Genomic DNA, 21,572 nt, shown 5'->3' with positions numbered 1-21,572 from the left:
AGAGGACAAAACTTGACATAGAATGACAAAATTTGGCGTCAAAAGGGCGAAATGTGACAAACCACAAAATGTGAGGTTGAGATAGGACAGAATTTGACATAGAAAGCCCTTAGTCTGATCAGCTTGTTCAGTCATTTGATATCTCTGTAAACAGGTGCTTCATTTAGTGTCTGTTTCAGTGTGAAAAATGCCTTCATTGGAGCAGCTAGGCGGTGCAGTGGATAGAGTGCCAGTCCTAGTGTCAGGAAGACTTGAGTTCAAATCGGGCCTCAGACACTTGACACTTACTAGCTGTGTGACCCTAGGCAAGTCACTTAACCCCAGTTGCCTCATCAAAAAGTAAAAATGCCTTTGTTACTGATTGTTACTGAATATTGACATGCTAAAATTATGCTATCTCTAAAATTCCTGTTTAAAACAAAATTTTAGATTTCAAGAATATCATTGCATCCAATAGAAGATAATCCAATTGAAGAGATTTCTGTTCTAAGCCAAGAGGACCTCGAAGCAATACAAAGTCCTGATTCTCTAACAAATCAAATTGCTCTTCTTGAGGCCCAGTGCCATGAAATGAAACCAAATCTTGGTTCCATCGCAGAGTATAAAAAGAAGGTAACATTTCCTGTCATCGATGATGGTTGTTTGGTGCCCTTTAGCTGCCGCCCGTCTGGCGTTGTGAGTGGTTCCACGTGCTCATTTCCTGGCTTTTGTGGGTTTTCATTTCACAGGAAGAGTTGTACCTGCAGCGGGTAGCAGATCTGGACAGGATCACTGCTGAACGCGAGCGCTTCAGACAGGCCTATGAAGACCTTCGGAAGCAGAGGCTTAATGAGTTCATGGCCGGTTTTAACATCATAACCAACAAGCTGAAGGAGAATTACCAGATGCTGACTCTGGGAGGTGATGCCGAACTCGAGCTGGTCGACAGCCTGGACCCGTTCTCGGAAGGAATCATGTTTAGGTGTGTTGACGTCACTGGGGACGCCACTTGCTTTTTGCGCCAGAGTGTGCCTGTCTGTTCTCTGAACCGTCACAGCTCAGGCTTCATATTTTTGGAAGGAGAGGAGGAGGAAAATTGTGTGGCATAAACGTCAATGAACCAATTTATAGCTGATTTCAAGTGAGAAAATGGCAGAAGAGTAACTGCCAGGCTTTGGCACTACGGCAGATCTGTCAGTGTGTCCTGACTGCCTCCTGTGAGCCATTTCACTCTCCTCGTTTCTTTAAGTGTCAGGATGCAAAGTCTGAAGAATGATAGCTCAACCTGCTGGTGGATCAGCACAGACCCGTAACCACTGAGAAAGCACCAAAGTGGCAGGCACCTGGAAAGGCATCTAGTCCAGCCCAGACAGTCTTCAGCACATAGGCATGTGGAACAGCATGTGCAAAGGAGGTTGTGCGTTCCGATAGCAAGCAGCGCACTGGGGCGAGAAGGGAAAAGAGGCCAACAGAAAATTGTGTGGCCCGAGTCTAGCTGCAGTGCAACAATTGGAGTTCATTCTTGTGTTTAAAACATGCCAGTTAGGTTGTCAACAGCAACAGGGTGGCTGGAGGTCAGAAGGAAATTGGGGTGCCTTCGACCAGTCTGGGGGCTCAGCATTCTCACTTGTCTGACATTTGGTGGCTTTTTTTTTTTAGTGTCCGGCCACCCAAAAAAAGTTGGAAGAAGATCTTTAATCTTTCAGGAGGAGAGAAGACACTCAGTTCCCTGGCTCTGGTTTTCGCTCTCCACCATTATAAGCCCACACCTCTTTATTTCATGGATGAAATTGATGCGGCCCTAGATTTTAAAAATGTGTCCATTGTGGCATTTTATATATATGTAAGTAGACTTGTAGCTGGTTGTCTTTTTCACAAAGTCTTATTGACTATTAATGAGCAGGATTTTTTTTTTTTAATTGTCAGTCATTCACTCAGGATTGTACTGACTCAGATTGGCTTCTCTGTTTCTCTTTTTAAGTCATAATTCAATAAAATATGTTTTTGGATTATCATCTGTGCTAGTGGACAGAAGCAAAAACAGATACTTGTTTATTACAACTACTGTGAAAACATTTTAGGGAAATTTTAGCTTATGTAAATGTCTATCAAATGTCACTAATATAATTTGGAAACATTGTAATCACTTGTTTTCCTTTTCTTTAGGAACAAACGAAAAATGCCCAGTTCATAATCATTTCACTTCGAAATAACATGTTTGAGATTGCCGACAGGCTCATTGGAATTTACAAGACCCACAACATAACAAAAAGTGTTGCGATAAATCCCAAAGTCATTGCATCCAAAGGACTTTGCTGAACCTCCGTCTGTTGTGACCCCGTGGAATCGACATGTTTGTACTATTCAGCTATGGTTTTTATACTTTTCAGTTTTGTAAATATATGTTCATGAACTGTTTTATCTATCTGATTTTCATTGTTTGCTTTTTGTCATGCTCTAGTGATAGCTATGGGAGTTCTCCTTTTAAGAAGGGACCTTAAAAATCCTACAGCAGACCCCCCCCCCCCCCCCAGGAAAAGGATGAGGGGGGACTCCTAGCTAACATGGACGTTCCCTGTCCCTCAGCTGCAGGCCTGAGCAGTAGCGAGCAGGGCCAGAGGACAAAGAGGTTCCCACCCACAGAGAAGAGCCTGCCCCTCCCAGGGAGACATCTCCCCAGGCTGCAGGGCTCCCCTGAGCTCTTCAGGTCTTCAAGGCTGGTCAGCTCCCATCTTGGGGGTCAGACAGAGCTGCAAGGGACCTCAGAGGCCATTTTAGCCCAGGCCCTCCCTCCACCCCCTTATTTTACACATGAGGTAACTGAGGCCCAGGGTTTTTCCTTTTGGGGGAGGGGGTTGCAACTAGCAAAGGGGGGTACATTTTACATTGCAAGTGTCCTTTTAAAACTCGCATCTCTTTTCTACAACGCAGTCATTCAGTAATGAACCTTTGAGTTCTCTGTGGTGAGAACACACTTCAGTGCTTATCCTCTTCCTCTATGGACAGCTGTTCTGGCTGTGTTGTTGAAACAGTGGCAACCTCCTCAGAGTGGCATCTCCAGGCTGGTGCCTTAGAGCCCACCAGTGAGGCCGTTGTTGACCTACCTGCATTTTAGTGATGCCACCAAAAGAAATGTCAAATGAGTTGCCTCGGGTAGCCCTGAGATGGACGGGAATGTTGGGAAACATGACGGGTTCCTCCTCTTCCCGACAGGCAGGGCTGACAGCCACCTCACGCTGGAAGGTCTCCCATCTTGTTCTGGGCTGTCTGAGGGATGAAGAAGCAGGCCAGGGAGGAAATGGTGCTTCTGGGGGTCAAGCCGCGGTGTCCCCCAGCTCGCTCTGAGCCTTGGCCATGCTGCCTCCAGCAGAGAAAAGCATTCCTCCCAGCATGCACAATTTGATTCGACAGCAAACCGTCCGTGGCTTTCAGGACACCCCATACTGGATTGGGAGGGTTGGAGACCACCCTGACTTCTTCAGCTCGAGGCTCCCCCTCCACACCTGCTCCTGCTCCTGCTCCAAGCAGCTCTTGCACCGTCTGTTGGAAGGACCAGGCTGCATATGTTTGTGTACACATTCCAGCCCTCCGGGTGGTTTGTAGTGTAACAAGTTAGTGTAGTCCAGAGGGGCTCTTGGTTCACATCCTTAGACAGACCCTGTGGTTGCCTGGAATCTCTCTGCATGGAAGTCTTTTGTCAGTTTAGTGCAAAATCTCTAACCAGACTCTCAGGGTTGATGATCCCCCTGAAATAATTTTGGTCCTGTTTCTATGCACAAAATACGGCCGTGTTTTGGGTTATGAAAAAGAACCTACTTAAATCAAGATCGTGCACCAAGATTATTCACAATTTCTGAACCTGGGCTTAGATCTTGGGAATGACATTTGACTGCATCATCTAGATTTTGTCACTCACATTGCTGATGCCTCATACCCCAAATGGTCACAGAATTGGCATTGAAAAGGACCTCAACAGCCATGTAGAGTGTATTGAGGAGAGTAATAAAGGCTGGAAAGGTAGAAAGGGGCCAGCACGTGAAAGGTTTAAGTACAAAACAAAGGAATTATTACCTTTGGGAAGTAATCAGAGACACAGGCGGAGAGGGAGCAGGCAGGGGATGGCATAGACCTTCACGTACTCTAGGAAGAAATCACTGACGGAAGCCTGGAGGACAGCTTGCAGGGGGATGCCACTAATTAGAAGCTTGGGACAGTGGTCCAGGCAGAGGGGAGGGACTGAACTAAGGCGGGAGCCACATAATCTGGATGAAGGGGCACGAGATGTGCAGGAAGCCACTGGCTTGGGAGGCTGGGAGCCTGCACAGATGCTCATTCCCAACAGTAACCCTCCCTTCTGGCCAGCTTGAGTCAGAGGTGCCCGTGAGAAGACCCATTCAAGATTCTCATGTCTCTGACATCAACTCCAAGATCCTCCAACTGGTGCCAGAAAAATGCCAAAACGTCCTAAAAATGTGCCAGATTCAATAGCCCTTTAAGAAGAGCTGAACTCTTTAACCAAGACATAAGTGAGGCTTCTAAGCAGACAAAGTGAAGCTTTCAGACCTCACCTGGAGGGGTGGTTTGCCCTCCTTTGGAGAGAACAGGTCCTGCCTGCCTTTCATTCAATCCAGAGTGACTCCCTTCCAAACAACTGCACCTATTGTCCTCCTCTGAATAGTCGTCACTGTGTGTGCACCTTCCAGGTAAAGCCTGGAGCCCATACTTTCCTCTTTCACTAGGAAACAAAAGGTGGGGCTCAAACTTGGATTAAGAGTCTCTGGCCAGTCCAGAGGAGCAGGGAAGGAGGGTGGCCCCAGGAGTGCCAGCCCCTGCTCCCTGCAATGCTACCCAAACCTAGGGCTGCTCCAACAGGTGCCAGAGCTGGGCCCCTCTGGGCCAGGCCTGCCTCCTCCATCAGTGACCCTGGCTGGTCAACCAAGGTGACTGAGGCCAGAAGGGAAAAGAGCCCAGGAATGACTCAACAGTCACCCATGGGATCCTGAGCCTTGGGCCTAAAAGGAGTCTTATGATAGAGGAGGCAATGAAGGCCTGAGCAGGGGAAACTCACCCAAGGTCTCCCAGGTGGCCTCAGAGTCAAACCCTGGTTTTCTGATGACAAATGTAGGCCGGATTTATTGGGAAGTTAAACTGCCAAACAAGACTATCATATTTGTTAGATTTGTTAGATTAAATTGCCCAGAAATCATGGAATACCGAGGATTTTTGTGGGATGCACGGTTAAAAGTTACTTAAAAAAAAAAGTTACCAAAATTGAGTCTTACATTCATGCAAACACTATTTGGTCTATCAGAGTGATATCAGAGTCCAAGGTTGGATTTGAACTCAGGTCTTCCTGACTCCAGATGCTGTACACCATTCACTGTACCACTTAGCCGTCCACAAGGAACAGTAAGTCTAAAAATGATGGGTTAACTTGGAGGATGGGAGACTGCAATTTGACTATTAAGCCAGAGTATTAAAAATGGCTTTGGAGACAGATTAAAAGTGGCTTTTGCTGGACACATTTCTCAGTGTGTTACCATTTACCATGATTGGGGCAGCTAGGTGGTGCAGTGGATAGAGCAGTGGCCCTGGAGTCAGGAGGACCTGAGTTCAAATCCAGCCTCAGACAAATAACACTCACTAGCTGTGTGACTCAGGGCAAGTCACTTAACCCCAACTGCCTCACCAAAAATAATAATAATAAAAAACCATTCTACCGTGATTACGTGCTGGTGAAGTAGGATCATTTTGCTGAACTCTGGGTGTAGACCAGTCAATCCTAAGAGCCAACCTAGAAAAAAGAAAATCCTAAAGGAAATTACAAAAGAAAGCGTTTTTATAAAAACTTAAGATATTTCTTTAGATTTTGAAAGTTTTCCTAAGACTATTATAAGAAATATTTTTAAGACTACAATTATGGAAATTAGAGAATGAACGAAAAGGCATTTTTTATGTGCCTAGAGATGGGAGCACAAACAAAAAGTACGTCACTCCCTGCCTTCAGGGAGGAAGCCAACACACTGGAGAGTGGTGGCCAAGGAGAGGCTGCTCTGGACTGTCAGAGCAATAGTGGAGTCGCTGAGATGAGAAAGTATGTTTTGTGACAGCTGGGTACGTCCACATTTCGACTCCGGGTGGGGGACACACCGAACCAAATTCTTCTGTAAAGCCAGAACAGACGACATTCACTGATGTCCAATCCAGCGATCCAAGAATCACTTTATAGAGCTAGAAGGAAAAATATTCATCTGGAGGAGCAAAGGGTCAAGAATGTCAAGGGAATCAATGGAAAAAATGAGTGAGGGAAGAGGGCTGAGAAGCACCGGATTCCAAACCATACTACAACAGAGTAAACATCCAGTTTGGTACTGGGTAAGAGAGGGAGTGGTTGATCTGTGGAACCGGGTAGGGACACAACACACAGAAGCAAGTGAGCACAGTAACCCAGTGTTTGGAAAACTCAAAGATCCCAGCTATTGGAGCAAGAACTCACCGTTCGGCAAAAAATTAGGAATCTGGCAGTAACTAAGAATTGACCAACATCTCACACCACGTACCAAGATAGGAGCTCAAAAATGGGTTCATGATTTAGAAACAAAGGATGATATCATAAGCAAATCAGTGGAGCATGAAAGAAATTACCTCCTGGATCTGTAGATGGGGAAGAGCTCAGAACCAAATGAGATTGAGAAGTTCACAAGAGGTAAAGGGGATAATGAAACATAACCGTCTATGTTTTGTGTACATAAACTGAGCACCAAAGTCTAGATTGCTTCAGAGAGCTCGTCAACCCTGAGAATCTGAGTAGAGGTTTGATTACCTAAAATTAAAGTTTTTGCATAAACACAACCAATGCAGCTCAGCTAAAATCAGGAGAAAAATGGGAAACTGGGGTGGGTGGGGGAGTAATCTTTGTAGCAAGTTTCTCTAAAAAAAAGTCTCATTTATAAGAAATACAAGGAACTGGGGCAAATATATAAGAATAAAAGCCATTCCCCACATAATAAATGGTCAAAGGATATAAATGGGCATTTTTTTTTTCAGAGAAAGAAACCCAAACTATCAATAGTAATATGAAAAAATGCTCTAAATGCAAATTAAAACAATTCTGAGGTACCATCTCCCAACCACTGGATTGGCTAAGACAAAAAAAAAAAAAGGAAAATGACAAATGCCAAAGGGGTTGTGGGGGAACAGGTACACTAGTGCACTGCTATTGGAACTGAGAACTGGTTCACCCGTTCTGGAAAGCCCAGGTTGGAAGACAGGTTCTTCTTACCTGATACCTGGGTGCCCTTGAGAAAATTACTCAACCTCTCTAGTTTTCTCCTTTCAGTCTCTAAGGTCTCCTAAATTCTACATCCTGGGAGCTGATAAGGCACCAAGGAATATCAAGATGAAATTCACTCTGGTTTCAGATTAGAACTTCAAGTGGAATCTTTCCTTAAAAGGGCAGATTTCCTACAGATTTTTATAACGCCTACCTACACTGCACAGGGCTAAATACTCACTAAGATAATTTGTAATCAACATTATGGGAGCAAATGTCTAACTGGCTCTCTGAGAAAAAAAAAGTATCATACATACATACGAGTTTATTATAAATTTTACTGATATAAAGAATGTATACACATTTACAAAGAACAATAAGCTATACAAAACTACGGTAAATTCCACAGAGCTAATTGATTTTCATAGAACCCTTTTGTTGACTTTTTCCGAACTCTTGTATCTGTAGCTAACCTGTGGTTGCAATTCAACCATGATTTGACAAATGGAGTTGCGTCCCAATCTGCTAATTCTTTTCCCAGGAAATTTATCGTCATGAAATCGGATATGTGATCTACTTTTAAGCTACTTCTCACCCTCGTACAAATGATATTCATTAAACCAAAACCTCTCTCTGCTTCAGCACTACTGACGGCAATACTGCTAACTATCTTCTTGGCTTTCTGTATGGTTACAGGGATTGGAGCATTGTTTGATTTTACATTATTATCTACAAAATCCCGAAAATCATTCAAGTCAATTTCGTATTTTAAAATCTCACTCAAATGTGACAATTTTCTTTCACCAGCTATCCAGGGTGAAATCAGTTCTTCGTGAGGCCAGGCAGATGGTTCTAATAAATCAAAATAACTTAAAACGCTTTCATCATTGTTCCTCTCCAACAAAAGACGCAAGTTCATGTGCTGAATTATGTGGTCTAATAACATATTCCTCGGAAGAGTATTAAGCTTATTATTTTTATTAAATGGGATGTCTTTAAACTTGTCTGACTTAATCATATCTTCGATTTGAGATTCATACTTTCCAGCACAAATCTTTAAGTTTTCCAAAGCTCTTATGGTACGTTTGATTAACTTTTGAGCTTTTTGAATGTTAGTTGATCCTGACTGCAGTGCAGTTGAAAGTAATGAAAATTCTTCCAGAATGTCAATCATTAACGCAAGGTCTTGCAAGAAACTGATGTTAGCTAATCTCTTTGCCAAACCAGAGTAAGAAGAAGAATGAGAAAAATTTCTATACAATTCAGGATAGGAGCGCCATACAGCAGTCGCAACTCGTAGACTACATGCTGCCCATCTTGGTCCAAGGACCCGACCAATTTTAATAATTTCCAGTTCAAGGTCTTTAGCAATAGCTTCTAGCTCAGTTTGATTTTTATTAGATTGGTGATAAATAGAATACGTTTTGTCAAGAAACATTTTAAAATGGTTAACTCGTTCTATTTCGGATATCGAATCATCAAGTGACAGCTGTAATCGATGATTTAAACAATGCCAAATGATGATCTTGGGAAAGTTTTCCAGTAACTTCATACCTACTCCAGACCTTCTTCCCAACACTGTATCAGCCCCATCAGAGCAAAATGCAATTAAGTTGGCTTTCAAATACTCATTATGAAAGCCACAATCATTTAAAGCGGACAGTAACGTACTGAAAATACACTCTGCCGTCGTCAACACCAGTTCTTTTAAAGCAACAAACAACATTACAGGTGACGGAGCCGACTGAACTGCGCACTGGAGATAAATCACTAGGGTGCTTTTCTTTGAAATTGCAGATGTCTCGTCAACTATGATACAGATTTTGGCATTCTCTTCTATGATGTTCTTAAATACCTTCATCTTAATTTCCTTTGCAATGTGCTCTGCTATTCTTGTTGCGCTGTATCTCGTATGCAAGCAACTGCCTATATCGACTCCTTTTTCCTCTTGTAATTCTATCACCCCCTCAATGTCAGATAAAGGCCTATTACATTTTACTAAACTGTAAACAGTATTGAAAACTTTTACAGTAGCATCCATGTTTTTGTTATTTGGTTTAGGAACAAAATTGGAAACTGAGTCACTAGAAGGAGATTCTTTTAACAAATCTTGAATTTTATTATGGGCTTTAGAAACATCGTGTTCTCTCATTTTTTTTCGTAAAGAAGCTTGTCTAGTAATTTTATTACTTCCATTTGGGGTTACCAAATAGGCAATCCACTCTTTGGAGACGTGCACATGCTTTTCTGCTCTCATTCCTAAATGCTGAACTGTTGAACAATCCTTACATCCTAATTTACCTTCTCTTATCTCAAGCCATTTGTACTGTTCAGTGAATAGAAAGGCTTGCTTTTTGTTCCAACAATCCGGAAGCACAAGGTTATCGATTTCTTCCTTTGATGAACATGATGGCTTCTCTTCAATAAGAGGCTGTTCAACAGACTCAAAAGTGGGTTCCGTGGGCTTCCACGCTCCACAATGATTTTCATTCATCTCATTTTCTGTGTCTGTTTTCACCTTCTTCACATTTAAAAAACTGAATATATCACTCTGTCGTTTGGGCATTTTAGGATCAGAATCTGGAAATTAATTTTACAATACATTAGTAAAATTCATATACTACTTTCAGGTAAAAACTTATTTTAATGATCTCTTTATATAATTTCAGAAATAACACATTTTAAGTTAAAACATTTGCCTTCTTTTTCAGATTACAAGCGTCACTTCGGCACACCTTGCTATTTCTTGCCAAATCGACTGTTGGTGTTTGTAATTCTATCACCAACAATAAAGAGCTTCACAAAAATCCAACCATGAAGAGGTGCTGGATCACTGCCCGATTCAGCCATGGAATCACCCATGTCATCGACGAACGAGCACAGGTCTGACATGAAGTCTGGGTCACATTTTCATTTACATTCACGAGAAAGACGAAAGAGAAACAATGAAAATGTATTTGGACAATTCACTCGTTCGTCAGTGACGTGAGCAATTCTCTGATGAGCTGGATCGGTCTGTGAATCCTGGATGAAGAATTTCTAAATGTTTGTATGCTACAAAGTCACAGCTACAAACTCAGCGGCTCTAAGCCTCTAAGCTTAATCTGTGACAAGCCACAAAAGGATAAACCAAGCCCCTGTTTGTAACATTGTGTAAATACTATCGCTGTGGTCTATTTGAAGGACCCAAGGTGACGTCACTGGACACAGACTTGGGAAGACGTGCAGTATACCATATTATGATAGAGTATTCCTACCATGCAGATATAAGAAATGTAAGTAACCTAAAGAGCATAAATAAGAATGAAAAAGTAAAATAATTAGGAAGTGATGAGTTCTGTTTATTTCCTTTATTTTTAATATAATTTATTGAATTGTAAGTGTACATGTCATTTAATTTCAAAGAGTGGCTCTGTTTAACAACTAGCTCACAAAAATCCTGGAAATTTAACAATAGGCTCTGAGCAGCCAGCACAAGCCAGTTCAAGCAACCACTTATTGTAATGGACATAAAAGGCTTTAGCAAGAATATTTCACTACCCACTCTAGTACTTTATTGCCTTTCATCTATAAAAGTAGGCAGTTATAAACCATTAATTAAATTTTATAGCCTCCAGAGGAAGACAAGTGATACCAGCCCCATTTTAAAAGTCTCAGGGAAATGCCCAGGGACATTTAGGGAGGAAGAAAGAGGCCTGGGAACAGACCCAGGAGATGCCACCCCCAGACTGGGGCTCACACCCTGCTCCCTTCAACCCACACACGCTAAAGCACTCAAGGCTTTCCCCTTCAGAATTGTCCATCGACCACTGTTCTATTGGGGACGTCTGGACGTAGAATCACAAAACTCATTTTCGGCAGTAACTGTTGCCCAGCTCTGCCAGGGTCTCCTTAGAGACAGTTCTGCTGGGCTGCTGGCTCGGTTTGGTTTTCACTTACTCACATTCAGTGTGATAATCCCAACATACTCAACAACTGCTCACAAGATTCCTTTTAATTATTTTCCATTCGAATCTGACTGTAACTTTATTTCCTCTTAAAAAAAAAAATCAAACAAACCCAAAACTAAAAACTTGAACAGTGAATTCAGACAAAAAACCGAGATTTTGTTCTGCTTTTTAATGAACAAAGCAAAGGAGCCAGCAGCCCTGCTCTGGGCATCGGGTCCAAACTGGCCCTGACCCAGAACCTAAGCCCTCCCCCCTCAGACACAGAACACTTTCTGCCCTCCTGGTCACACACTGGCATTCCCCGGGGGGTTCCCAGAACTCACCTCCTTCACACAGCTCCGACCTAAAACGCTCTCCTTCACCCAGGCTGGAGCTTTCCTGTGCTCATGTGGCCTCTCCCCTCTCAGCTCCTCACATGCCTAATCAAAAACGAAAATACAAGATCTTCAGCTTTCAAGAACCAGCCCTGAGTGGGGAGACCAGGCAGTCCCACATCCCCAAGGGCAGAGATCCAGTCTCCCCAAGAAGCCAGCCCTGGGAGCAGGAAAAGGGAAGGGGAGGTCCTGGGCATTCCATCAACATCTGCTGAGCGCCTGCTGGGTGCCAGGCACTGTGGAAGCACTGGGTAACAAGCGGTATTGATGGAGCAGCCTCTGGATTCAAACTCCACAGTCCCTGGTTTTCCACAACACTGACCCTCCCCGCCAATCCTTGACCAAATGGGTGCAAACCTCCTCCTGGAGTCCAGCATCCCATGAACCCACAGCTCCCAGGGGTCAGTAACCAAGGTCTAGAGGCCACCTCTCTCATCTGAAGGGGGGTGGGGGGCAGGAGCTACCCAGGGAGTCCAGAGCCCAGGTGTTCTCATCCCCCCCAGGTCCAGCCCTGTCTCCCCTGCCCCAAAGTGGGCCTCTCCCTGGAAAGGGAAGTCCTAGTGGGCTGGTCAATGTTTAACAGAGAGTTGCTTAGAACAAGGTCCCCAGCCCGGAGCTAGCTCAGCTGACACACCAGCCCGGAGGGCTTCTTTTCTAAGGCACAGGATGGGATTGCTGGACCGGGGGGAGGGGGCGCATTCAGGGGGCAGAGAGACCAGGTAAAGGAGCAGTTGGAGAGAAAAGAGGAACGTGGGCCTGGGAGGGAGAGAGGGGTGTGAAGGAAAGGATAAGAAGTAAGAGGGGGTAGGAATAAAGGCAGGGGTGGGGCAGAGAAATGGGAGGGAAAAGGCAGGGGAAGCAGGCATGGGAGAAATAGAAGCATGGAAGGAGAAATAGAGGCGTGGAGGGGGAAAAAGCCATGGCGGGGAAACAGAGGCATGGAGGGGAAACAAGTATGGAGGGGAAATAGAGGCATGGATGGAAATAGAGGCAAGGGGGGGATGGAGGCAGGAGAGAGAATGGGGGAGCCAGGGAGCCCTCCGCCCACGGCGTGCCCCCTGCCCTCTCCCAGCCCCGGCACACACACTCACGTCGGCCGGCCTCTGCCCGGCTCCCTTCCTCCCCCGAGCCGCGGGGGGCCCGGCCGCCTCGGCCTCCTCCAGCTCCGGCTCATGCCCGCGCCCCGCCCCCGTCCTCGTTCCCGAGCCCCTGCCCAGCCCCTCCGGAGCCCCACTGCGCAGGCGCCGCATCTTTCAACTGCCCGGCAACCGCCCACCCGGAGGGGCGGGGCGGGGCCAGGGCAGAGGGGCGGGGCCGAGCTCCGATAGCCTGAGCCGAGTCCTGTCACTGCAGGCGCCAAGGTGGGGGTGGAGGTGGCAGCGAGTGTGCCTGCGCAAGGAACGCCAGCCCTTTCTGCCCCCGCTCCTCCGCCAACCCGCTCTAGCACCGCCTCATTTAGGCTGCTGGGTCCGCTGTCAGGCCCGAGGACCGCCCGGTGGTGCCCCCTGTGGCTGGGATGGGGCAGGGCAGGAAGGGAACAGCACCTGTAATCAATCCATGCATCCATCAAATGAGCTGTCTTAGGGCTTGAGCTAGGTCCGTGCTGCTCACGGCCCAGGGGCTCTCCCCGCGGCTGGTGCTCTGGACCCCTTCGCAAAGCCAGGCTTTTAAATGGATAAAGTGTAATGCGCAGGGCTCAAAGGAGACCGATTCTATAGCAACGGGCAGGTCAAGGCCACAAGCATAAGCTCCTACTACGTGCCAGGCCCTGTGCCGCGTGCTGGAGCTGCGGAGAGGCGGGGGACAGTCCCTGTGCGCAGGGGCTCAGTCCGAGGCTGGAGACGACCTGCAAACAGCCGATAAATACCTGCAGCATCCACTGGATCGTGGTCCCTTTGGCCTTGGTTTTATCTCTTTCAATGGTGGGACGGGGAAGAAGAGAAACTATATTTTTTGTTTTTTAAAAAAATGTTTTAAGCAGAGGTACAAGGGAGGTGAGGAAGTAGAAATAATGAGTATAGGTGCCTTTTTTTAAGGAGAAAGGAGGAAAAGGGATGGGACAATGACTTGAAGGGATGACAATTCAGGTGAGGGTTTTTAAGGATGGAAGAAACCTGGACGCTTTTGTAGGTACGGGGGAAAGAGGGAATAGAAAGGGAGAGGTTGGAGATGAGAGGAGAAAGAGAATGAAGAAAGAGGCAAAACACCTAGAGAGGACAGGGAAAGCCTGGATCCAGGGCACGAGCGCAGAGGTTGCCTTTGGCGAGATGAACAGCCACTTCTGTCTCCAGACTGGAGCGAGGACGGGAAGGATTTTTGAGCTGCGGACTAAGAGATACGTGGCAGCTCACAACAGCAGTTTTCTGCTTCAGATTGGAGGTGAAGTGGCTCAGGAGCCTTGGGGAGAGACATGATTGGGAACCATCACTGCACAGGGCTGGGAGCCAATCAGGGAAGGGGAAGGGTCAGTGACATTAGAGGACCATGGCCTTGTAGAGGACTCGACAGTTGGGTGATTTCCTCCTTAGACCTTGGTGGCATAGGGGTCAAAGCAGAGAAGGGGGATGGAGAAGGGGGAGGGACTTGGGGTGTAAATGGACAGGGCTTACGGAGGCAACGAATTGGAGAAGGATGTGTAGTTGAGCTGGTCAACCATAGGGGTCAAGACGGTAAAGGGAGGAAAGTAAGGCTGGAGCATGAATGATGGACCAGGAAAGGGAATAAACATTTACTAAGCGTCTACTCCGCATAAGGAACTGTACTAAGCACTTGACAAATATTGTCTCAACTGATCCTCACAGAGACCGTAAGAGGTAGCTGTTGCTACTATCACTGTTAGATAGTTTAGGAAACTGAGGCAAACAGAGGTTAAGTAACTTGCCCATGATCACACAGCTAGCAGCTGACTGGCTGAATTTGAACTCAAACCAGAAAGGAGTAAACTGTACATATTTATGTATGTACATCTTGTCTTCCCCATTGCAATGTAAGCCCCTTGTGAGGAGGAATTGATTCATTCACTGACTTTGTATACCCACCCAGTGCGTGCCTAGCACATAGTAGGTGCTTAATTTTTTTTTTTATTATTTGATAAAAGATAGGTTTAGGATGGGTGAGGCAAAAGGAGAGATAGATAGATTATAGTAAGAACAGGAAATTTCAGAATTTCAGAGTATAGAAGTAGAAAACAGTTATAGATGATGGGGAGCTCTAAGGTATGCCCACCCAGGTGATACAGTAGAGATTGGCACAGTGTATGAACTCCTTGAAGGAAGGTCCTGGGTCTTACAGCACTTACCAAATGCTTATTGAGTTGAATTGAATTAAATTGAGTTGGATTAATAATAACTAGCATTTATCTATCATTTCTCCTAGGGAATACAGAAATTCAGATCAATAATGACTTTCTTTTTAAAAGTTGAATTGGTACTTTTTGTTTTTACATTGAAGTTCTTTCTGGCTCCACCTCTACCCCAAGGATGAGCCCTCCATGGTAACAAAGAGAGGGCATTAACTGCAACCAGTCCACCATTTCTCTTTCAGAGGTTGGAGGTGAATTTCCTCCTTTCTTCTCTCTGGGTAAGCTAGATTATCACAGTTACTCAGCATCTAGATCCTAAATAATTACTTTTTTTAGAGCCTTTGTTCTGAGAAGTCCAATCAACATTGGTCATAGTGCACTCAAATCCTTCCTTCTTTGCTCTGCCTGCCACCAAACTCTCCCATATTTACCTCAGCACAACTTCATTCTTAATGATTGATCTCACCCCATCTTTCATACTATTTAAGATTCCACTTCAGTAACCTGCTCTGTTCTCTTTATCTGCTTTAGTAGATGGTCGTTACAATCATTAACAAGAGGAAGAAAGATTACCAATTATATTATAATAATTACAATTATTATTGGCTTACCTGGCTATTCAGCCAAACTTACCTTATATGGCAATGTTAGTAGCCACTGGAAAAGAGATAGAAAGAAGAAAAGAGTTCTTCCAGGGATGATTGGATACTGGTTCTTTAGCCTCTTCAAATAGCCTTGATTATTTGCAGTTAAGTGTCTGCTTCTATATACGTCCACCTCACTCTCCCCTTGGCATGTAAGAGCCTTGAGGGCAGCACTAGGCACAATGCCTTCTTGCTCACAGTAGGAATTATACACATACATACACACACACACACACACACACACACACACATACATATATAGCAATTATATGTATTCAGCAGTTTTAGTAATTTCAACAAGAAAATATATATTATATATTGCAATATATTATATAATTATATATTAACATATTATGGTGATATTGATTGTGTACAATTACAGTTATTTATAATTGTTATTCATAATTTAACTGCTATTTATAATTACTTATTAATTAAATAATTTATATAATAATTAATTATATTATTTGTGTAATAATATATCATATAGTATATATACTGTATTATGCAATATATATAGTATATGTATGTATTATATGTATTTAGCTGTTTTAGTCATTTCAACATGTTCATATATGTATACATACATGCATATATATTTTGCTGCTGAAATTGCTAAAACTGAGAATTATGTACATGAAGTGATACAGTGAACAGAGCATCAAACCTGGAATCAGGAAGACCTGAGTTCAAATTTGACCTCAGACACTTGCTAGATGTGTGACTCTAGGCAAGCCACTTAACTTCTGTTTGCCTCAGTCTTCTCATCTGTAAAATGGTAATCATAACAGCCCCTACCTTCCAGGGTTGACATGAGAATCAAATGAGATAACAATTATAAAGTGCTTAACACGGTGCCTGGCACATTGTAGTTTTTATTATTATTAGAAAGATATCTCTTTTTCCTAAAATAGTCATTGGTGGTATGAGGGTCAACATTTTTTCAAAGACTTTTCCTATGTATCTTTACACATTAGTTGGAAACAGTTCAACATTTTTTGGTTCCTAATGGGAGTTATAAACTTTATTCACATTAGCCAATCCTGAATTTCCTTTCATAAAGACTATTGGATCCAGATGTGCAAAAGAGAACAACTGTTTCCAGGTGGGGACGGAACTTGTTGCCAACACCTGGATGACGCCCTCCGGAAGGGATGAGAGGGTGCGTGATTCGTGGCATTTTTGACTTTGTATACCCACCCAGTGCATGCCTAGCAAATAGTAGGTGCTTAATTTTTTTTTTTATTATTTGATAAAAGATAGGTTTAGGATGGGTGAGGCAAAAGGAGAGATAGGAGATTATGGTAAGAACAGGAAATTTCAGAATTTCACAGTATAGAAGTAGAAAACAGTTATAGATGATGGGGAGCTCTAAGGTATGCCTACCCCTGTGGGCACCAGGTAATACAGTAGAAATTGGCACAGTGTATGAACTCCTTGAAGGAAGGGCCTTCTTAGTTACTCAATAACTGTGACACAGAGAATCTCATAAATCCCTGTTGTACTTGCAGGCTGGCCAGGCTGTCTTAGTTACTCAATAACTGTGACACAGAGAATCTCATAAAACTTATCTAAACAAGCACTTGAGGCCCTAAGAGTGGCAAGTGCATGAAAACGACTCGGAATCTCACCAGGTCTTAGAGAATTGTCTCTAGGACAAAATGAGGGGCACAATATGTAAGCCAGAGTCACCGGGTCATGTGACATCTAACTTAACAGACAAACAATTGTTTTCTAATAGATAAGTGCAATATGTTCTTGGGCCACAAGGCATTCTACGGAGAACTAGAGAGAAATCAGTTTCCACCAAACTTATGATATAGTATAGCCATTCATCTGGTTCCATGACGTCAGAGCATTTCCAATTATCTTGAGGGGCATCACAAATGAGATCTTAATCAACTTCAATTTTATAAATATACATTAGGAAGGGGATGGAGGCTGTGTCACTTACAGCACAGCTTATGGCCCATTCATTGTAGGATCGGTCATCTGGGCGTGGAGGCTCTAGGGTGAGAAGACCCTGGAGCAGAAAATGCCAGTATTAACTCTCAGCTCAGGAAGAAAAGATAGAAATGGGAAGGAAGATGAATCCCTGCTGTGGCAAGAGTGCTCTGGCATATTAAAATATTGATATTTGTCCATTCCCAAAAGATGAGGAAACTGAGGCCCACAAAGTTCAATGACTTGTCCAGGGTCACCTGGCTACCAAGTGTCTGAGGTAGGATCAGAATTGGGGTCTTCCCGACTCCAAATTCAGTGTTCTATCCACTTTACTACCTATCCCTGCCCAGGATCCTGAGGTCACACTGTCTCCCCACGAGGGCAGGGTCTCCTCTGCTATGTGGTATACCTCATGGCTGCTCTATCAGCCTTCAGTGCTGCCATCACCAGCTGCCTTTTGGACATTTCAAATGTCCAAATGTTCTGGAGACGCCTCAAGTCCAACATGCACCAAATACAGCCGATTCTCTCGGACTCTTGGCCACCCCCCTTTGATACCCTCAAAGGTATCACCACCCTTCTAGTCGCCCAGGTTCACAATGTCAGCGCCATCTTGCCTCTCCATTCTTGCTCGCCCACATGTCCGATCCATTGCCAAATCACACGTTTCTGCCTCCAGATGTCTTTTTTTTTTTTAGACACTTGGGGTAAGTGACTTGCCCAGGGTCACACAGCTAGTAAGTGTCAAGTGTTTGGTCTGAGGCCGGATTTGAACTCAGGTCCTCCTGCCTTCAGGGCCGGTGCTCTATCCACTGTCTCCAGATGTCTTGCTTCCACCCCCTTCGCTCTATCCTCACAGTCACCACCCTACTTCCACTCAAGTTCAAATCCTCCTCATCTCTCACCTGGACTGTTACAAGAGCCTCCTGTCATTAGACAAGAAACAACTGGCTAACATCATGACTGTAATTTCAGAATCAAATGTGTATGTGCAGTCAGATCATCATGTCGTTAGAGCAAAAGCCAAAAGGTGAGGTTGAAGCCTGTGGTCCCATCCCCAGGCATAGCTCCATGATGCTTGTGTAGGTGTGTACCTCTAGGGAAAGGTGATTTCTGATCGGCAGAGAGACCTCTGAGCCTGTGACACAGTATATGTCTGGGATAAAGAACTGGAGGAAACAAGGTGAGAACAAGGAAAATACAGAGCTGTAGGCATATGGGGAAGAGTGGGCACCCTAACATGTCTGGCAGTTCCCAATACTTATACCTCTAAAGACTGCTAAGAGTGGCCCACCCAGGTGAGATCATTCTCTTCCTGATTGAGCTATTTCATCTTATTCCCACACCATAAAGCTCCCTTTATTTGTGTGTATTCTATCACCTAAACCAACCTATATGTTATCTTTGTCTTGCTTGCTTTGATAAAAATGTTTGCTCGTTATCCTGGATTGTCTTTTGCGTAATAAGTATGACAGGAGGAAAAACCAAGATTAGATTAAAGGCACAGTTACACTCCAGGTCTGGGGCTGGACAACTTTCCTTGCTTCTGCAGTGACCAGGGAAAGTGACTTTTATCCTTAACCCCCAAAAGGAATCACACTCCCAGACTGCAAACATTTACTGTGTAATAGAGCAATAGAATTCCAAGCCATTACTCTTCTGGAAGATAGAAGAATGGGGGAATGAATCCAGGCCTGGCCAGCACAGATCCTGCTAGTTCCACCCCACCCCACTCCCTGCTACACCAAGTTGCTAAAACTATCATCCTACTATCTACAAAAGTAAAACTCCAGTCTCGTCTTAGATGGTGTGAGGTGTTGTAGCTCCATCTTGAAATCCCTGTTGTACTTGTGGGCTGGCCAGACTGTCTTGGTTACTCAATAACTGTGACACAGAGAATCTCATAAAACTTATCTAAACAGGCACTTGAGGCCCTAAAAGTGGCAAGTGCATGAAAACGACTCGGAATCTCACCAGGTCTTAGAGAATTGTCTCTAGTACAAAATGAGGGGCACACTATGTAAGCCAGAGCCACCGGGTCATGTGACATCTAACCTCCCTCATGGCCAAAGAGAAGTGGGAGCCAATGGCAAGAGTGGCTTAGAACAAGCTCATTTACAAAATATTACAGAGTAGGATGAAAGGAGTTTATGAGAATCCTTTTTACGAAACAGCGGACAGCAAATGATGGAGAAACAAGCCTGGACAGAGCTTGCCGTGAGCCTGTTGCCCTCTGCCTGGTCATCCCAAGAGTGTCTGCAGATAAAAGTGGAAAGAGGAAAACAAATCAGCATGAAATGGAACAGATCTGCCAGCAGGTCTATGGCAATATGTTCTCATTGCCAATCATTTATTGGTTGATTGAAAACTCTTACTGAAGTAAAACTTCAGGAATTCCAGGAAGCTGGTGTACTTCTCCTCAACGTCTCCTTTAAATTTAGGAATGGAAAACACTTAAAAATCCTCAAAATAATGAATAAAAAATAATGAACTAATTGATGAAATGCTATAACGCAATGAAAAAATAATAAGGAATAATAGAAAGAGAGAGGAAAAAAAATCAGAAGAAATACCTGCTGAAACATTTTGGATTGCTTCTTTTTTAAATAAGGACATAATTACATCAACCTTCAAAAAAAAAAAAAGCCAGAAACTCATTGAAACACCATAAAACAGACAACGTGTATGCTGAAGAAATAAAATGAAGAGTTTGACTTACCAAAAAAAAAATAGTAACAGAAAATAAAGAAGGAATCTTGGGATAAGATGATGAGACTCAGGAGTTTAGAAATGAGCATTATAAATGCAATGACATCAACAGACAAAAAGAAATGGAGAATTACAGTTATGTGCATATTACCTGGCACTTAAATAATCAACTCTACAAATTTTTACATCTTAAAAAAGTCTTTCCTATCCAATATATCCTCATTGGGTGTTGATTATTTATTGTACCTTATTTGACATTGAGTTCACCAAGCTTTGACATGTTTTCTTTAATTCATCATGAAACCATCATTTTAATACATTTAATACAATAAATAGTTAAGTACACTTTTGGAAAACAATCCATTTTCCCAAGCCTAACCTTGATGATATTCATTTGTGTCTGACTCTCCATGAGCCCATTTGGGGTTTTTTTTGACATAGATACTGGCACAGTTTGCCATTTCTGTCTCCAGTTCATTTGACAGATGAGGAAACTGAGGCAAACAAGGTTAAGTACTTTTCCAGAGTCACACAGCTAGTAAGTGTCTGAGGCCAGGTTTAAACTCAGATCCTCTTGACTCCAGGTCTGGTACTCCTAGCTGTCCGATGATTGCCTAAAGATTTTCAAATGTGGTTTAAGTCAAGCAAATTTCCAAACCACTGAGGCATGTCTATTTGCATCTTGGATAATTGTCTTTGCCTTCCATGATATGTGGCATCCCTTTGTGGAGGCAAGAGGTCCACAGGTAATAATACTGAATATGTTTTCATACTTTGTCAACATATCAATTAGTTGGGGTAGGGAGTTCCTCTCTAAAAAATATTATTTATTGGGGCAGCTAGGTGGCGCAATGGATAGAGCACCAGCCCTGGAGTCAGGAGGACCTGAGTTCAAATATGACTTCAGACACTTGACACTTAGTAGCTGTGTGACCTTGGGCAAGTCACTTAACCCCATTGCCTAACCAAAAAAAAAATATATATATATATAACATTACTATATTATGTACAGTATATTAATATATGTTAATTTATATATATATAGTATTTGATGTATGAGATCCCTCTCTCGGAGGGGGAGGGGAGGATACTTGGGATAACTGATGATTTAGGAAACAGAAAACATCATTAAAAACTAAAATAAAATGTGAGAATGTGCTTTGCATGGCTATACACATTTGTTACGAAGGTTTTTTTTTTCTTTATCTCTTTCTCAATGGTGTGGGAATTGGGGAAAAGGTAGAGGTGGGAGGAAGAAGAAATAAATGCTTGAAAAAAGCAAGAAAGCAAGAAGGAAGGGAAGGAGGGAGGGAGGGAAGGAAGGAAGGAAGGAAGGAAGGAAGGAAGGAAGGAAGGAAGGAAGGAAGGAAGGAAGGAAGGAAGGAAGGAAGGAAGGAA

General features: G+C 43.6%; 2 protein-coding genes across 5 annotated transcripts in view; one reads left to right on the top strand and one right to left on the bottom strand.

Annotated features, from left to right (window-relative positions):
- The window catches only part of SMC4 (structural maintenance of chromosomes 4), a 46,194-nt gene extending 35,630 nt beyond the window's left edge, over positions 1-10,564 (top strand). The window contains exons 19-23 of one of the 2 annotated variants that reach the window (XM_027875739.1): positions 430-612; positions 729-961; positions 1,639-1,822; positions 2,146-2,332; positions 9,964-10,564. In XM_027875739.1, coding sequence (XP_027731540.1) covers positions 430-612; positions 729-961; positions 1,639-1,822; positions 2,146-2,298 — 753 coding nt within the window. In that variant the 3' untranslated portion in view covers positions 2,299-2,332; positions 9,964-10,564. Of the gene's footprint in view, positions 1-429; positions 613-728; positions 962-1,638; positions 1,823-2,145; positions 2,405-9,963 lie in introns of those variants that run through there. The other variant, XM_027875738.1, reaches the window with a different exon arrangement.
- On the bottom strand, positions 7,305-12,729 carry LOC114052945 (E3 SUMO-protein ligase KIAA1586-like). Of its 3 annotated transcripts, none has more exons than XM_027875740.1 (3): positions 12,668-12,729; positions 11,526-11,621; positions 7,305-9,832 (listed from the first exon to the last, which is right to left on the bottom strand). In XM_027875740.1, exon 3 carries the CDS (start codon positions 9,816-9,818, stop codon positions 7,644-7,646), a length of 2,175 nt encoding a protein of 724 aa, XP_027731541.1. In that variant the 5' UTR covers positions 9,819-9,832; positions 11,526-11,621; positions 12,668-12,729; the 3' UTR covers positions 7,305-7,643. The 3 variants fall into 3 exon arrangements, with proteins under 3 accessions (XP_027731541.1, XP_027731544.1, XP_027731543.1); XM_027875743.1 differs by having other exon boundaries at positions 12,662-12,680; XM_027875742.1 differs by lacking the exon at positions 12,668-12,729 and adding an exon at positions 11,934-12,001.
- Positions 12,730-21,572: the final 8,843 nt, after the last annotated feature.

Source organism: Vombatus ursinus, unplaced genomic scaffold (assembly GCF_900497805.2).
Source record: "Vombatus ursinus unplaced genomic scaffold, bare-nosed wombat genome assembly UNPS02014810.1, whole genome shotgun sequence".
Classification (NCBI taxonomy): Eukaryota; Metazoa; Chordata; class Mammalia; order Diprotodontia; family Vombatidae; genus Vombatus; species Vombatus ursinus.
This window is presented reverse-complemented; position numbering and strand designations above follow the sequence as displayed.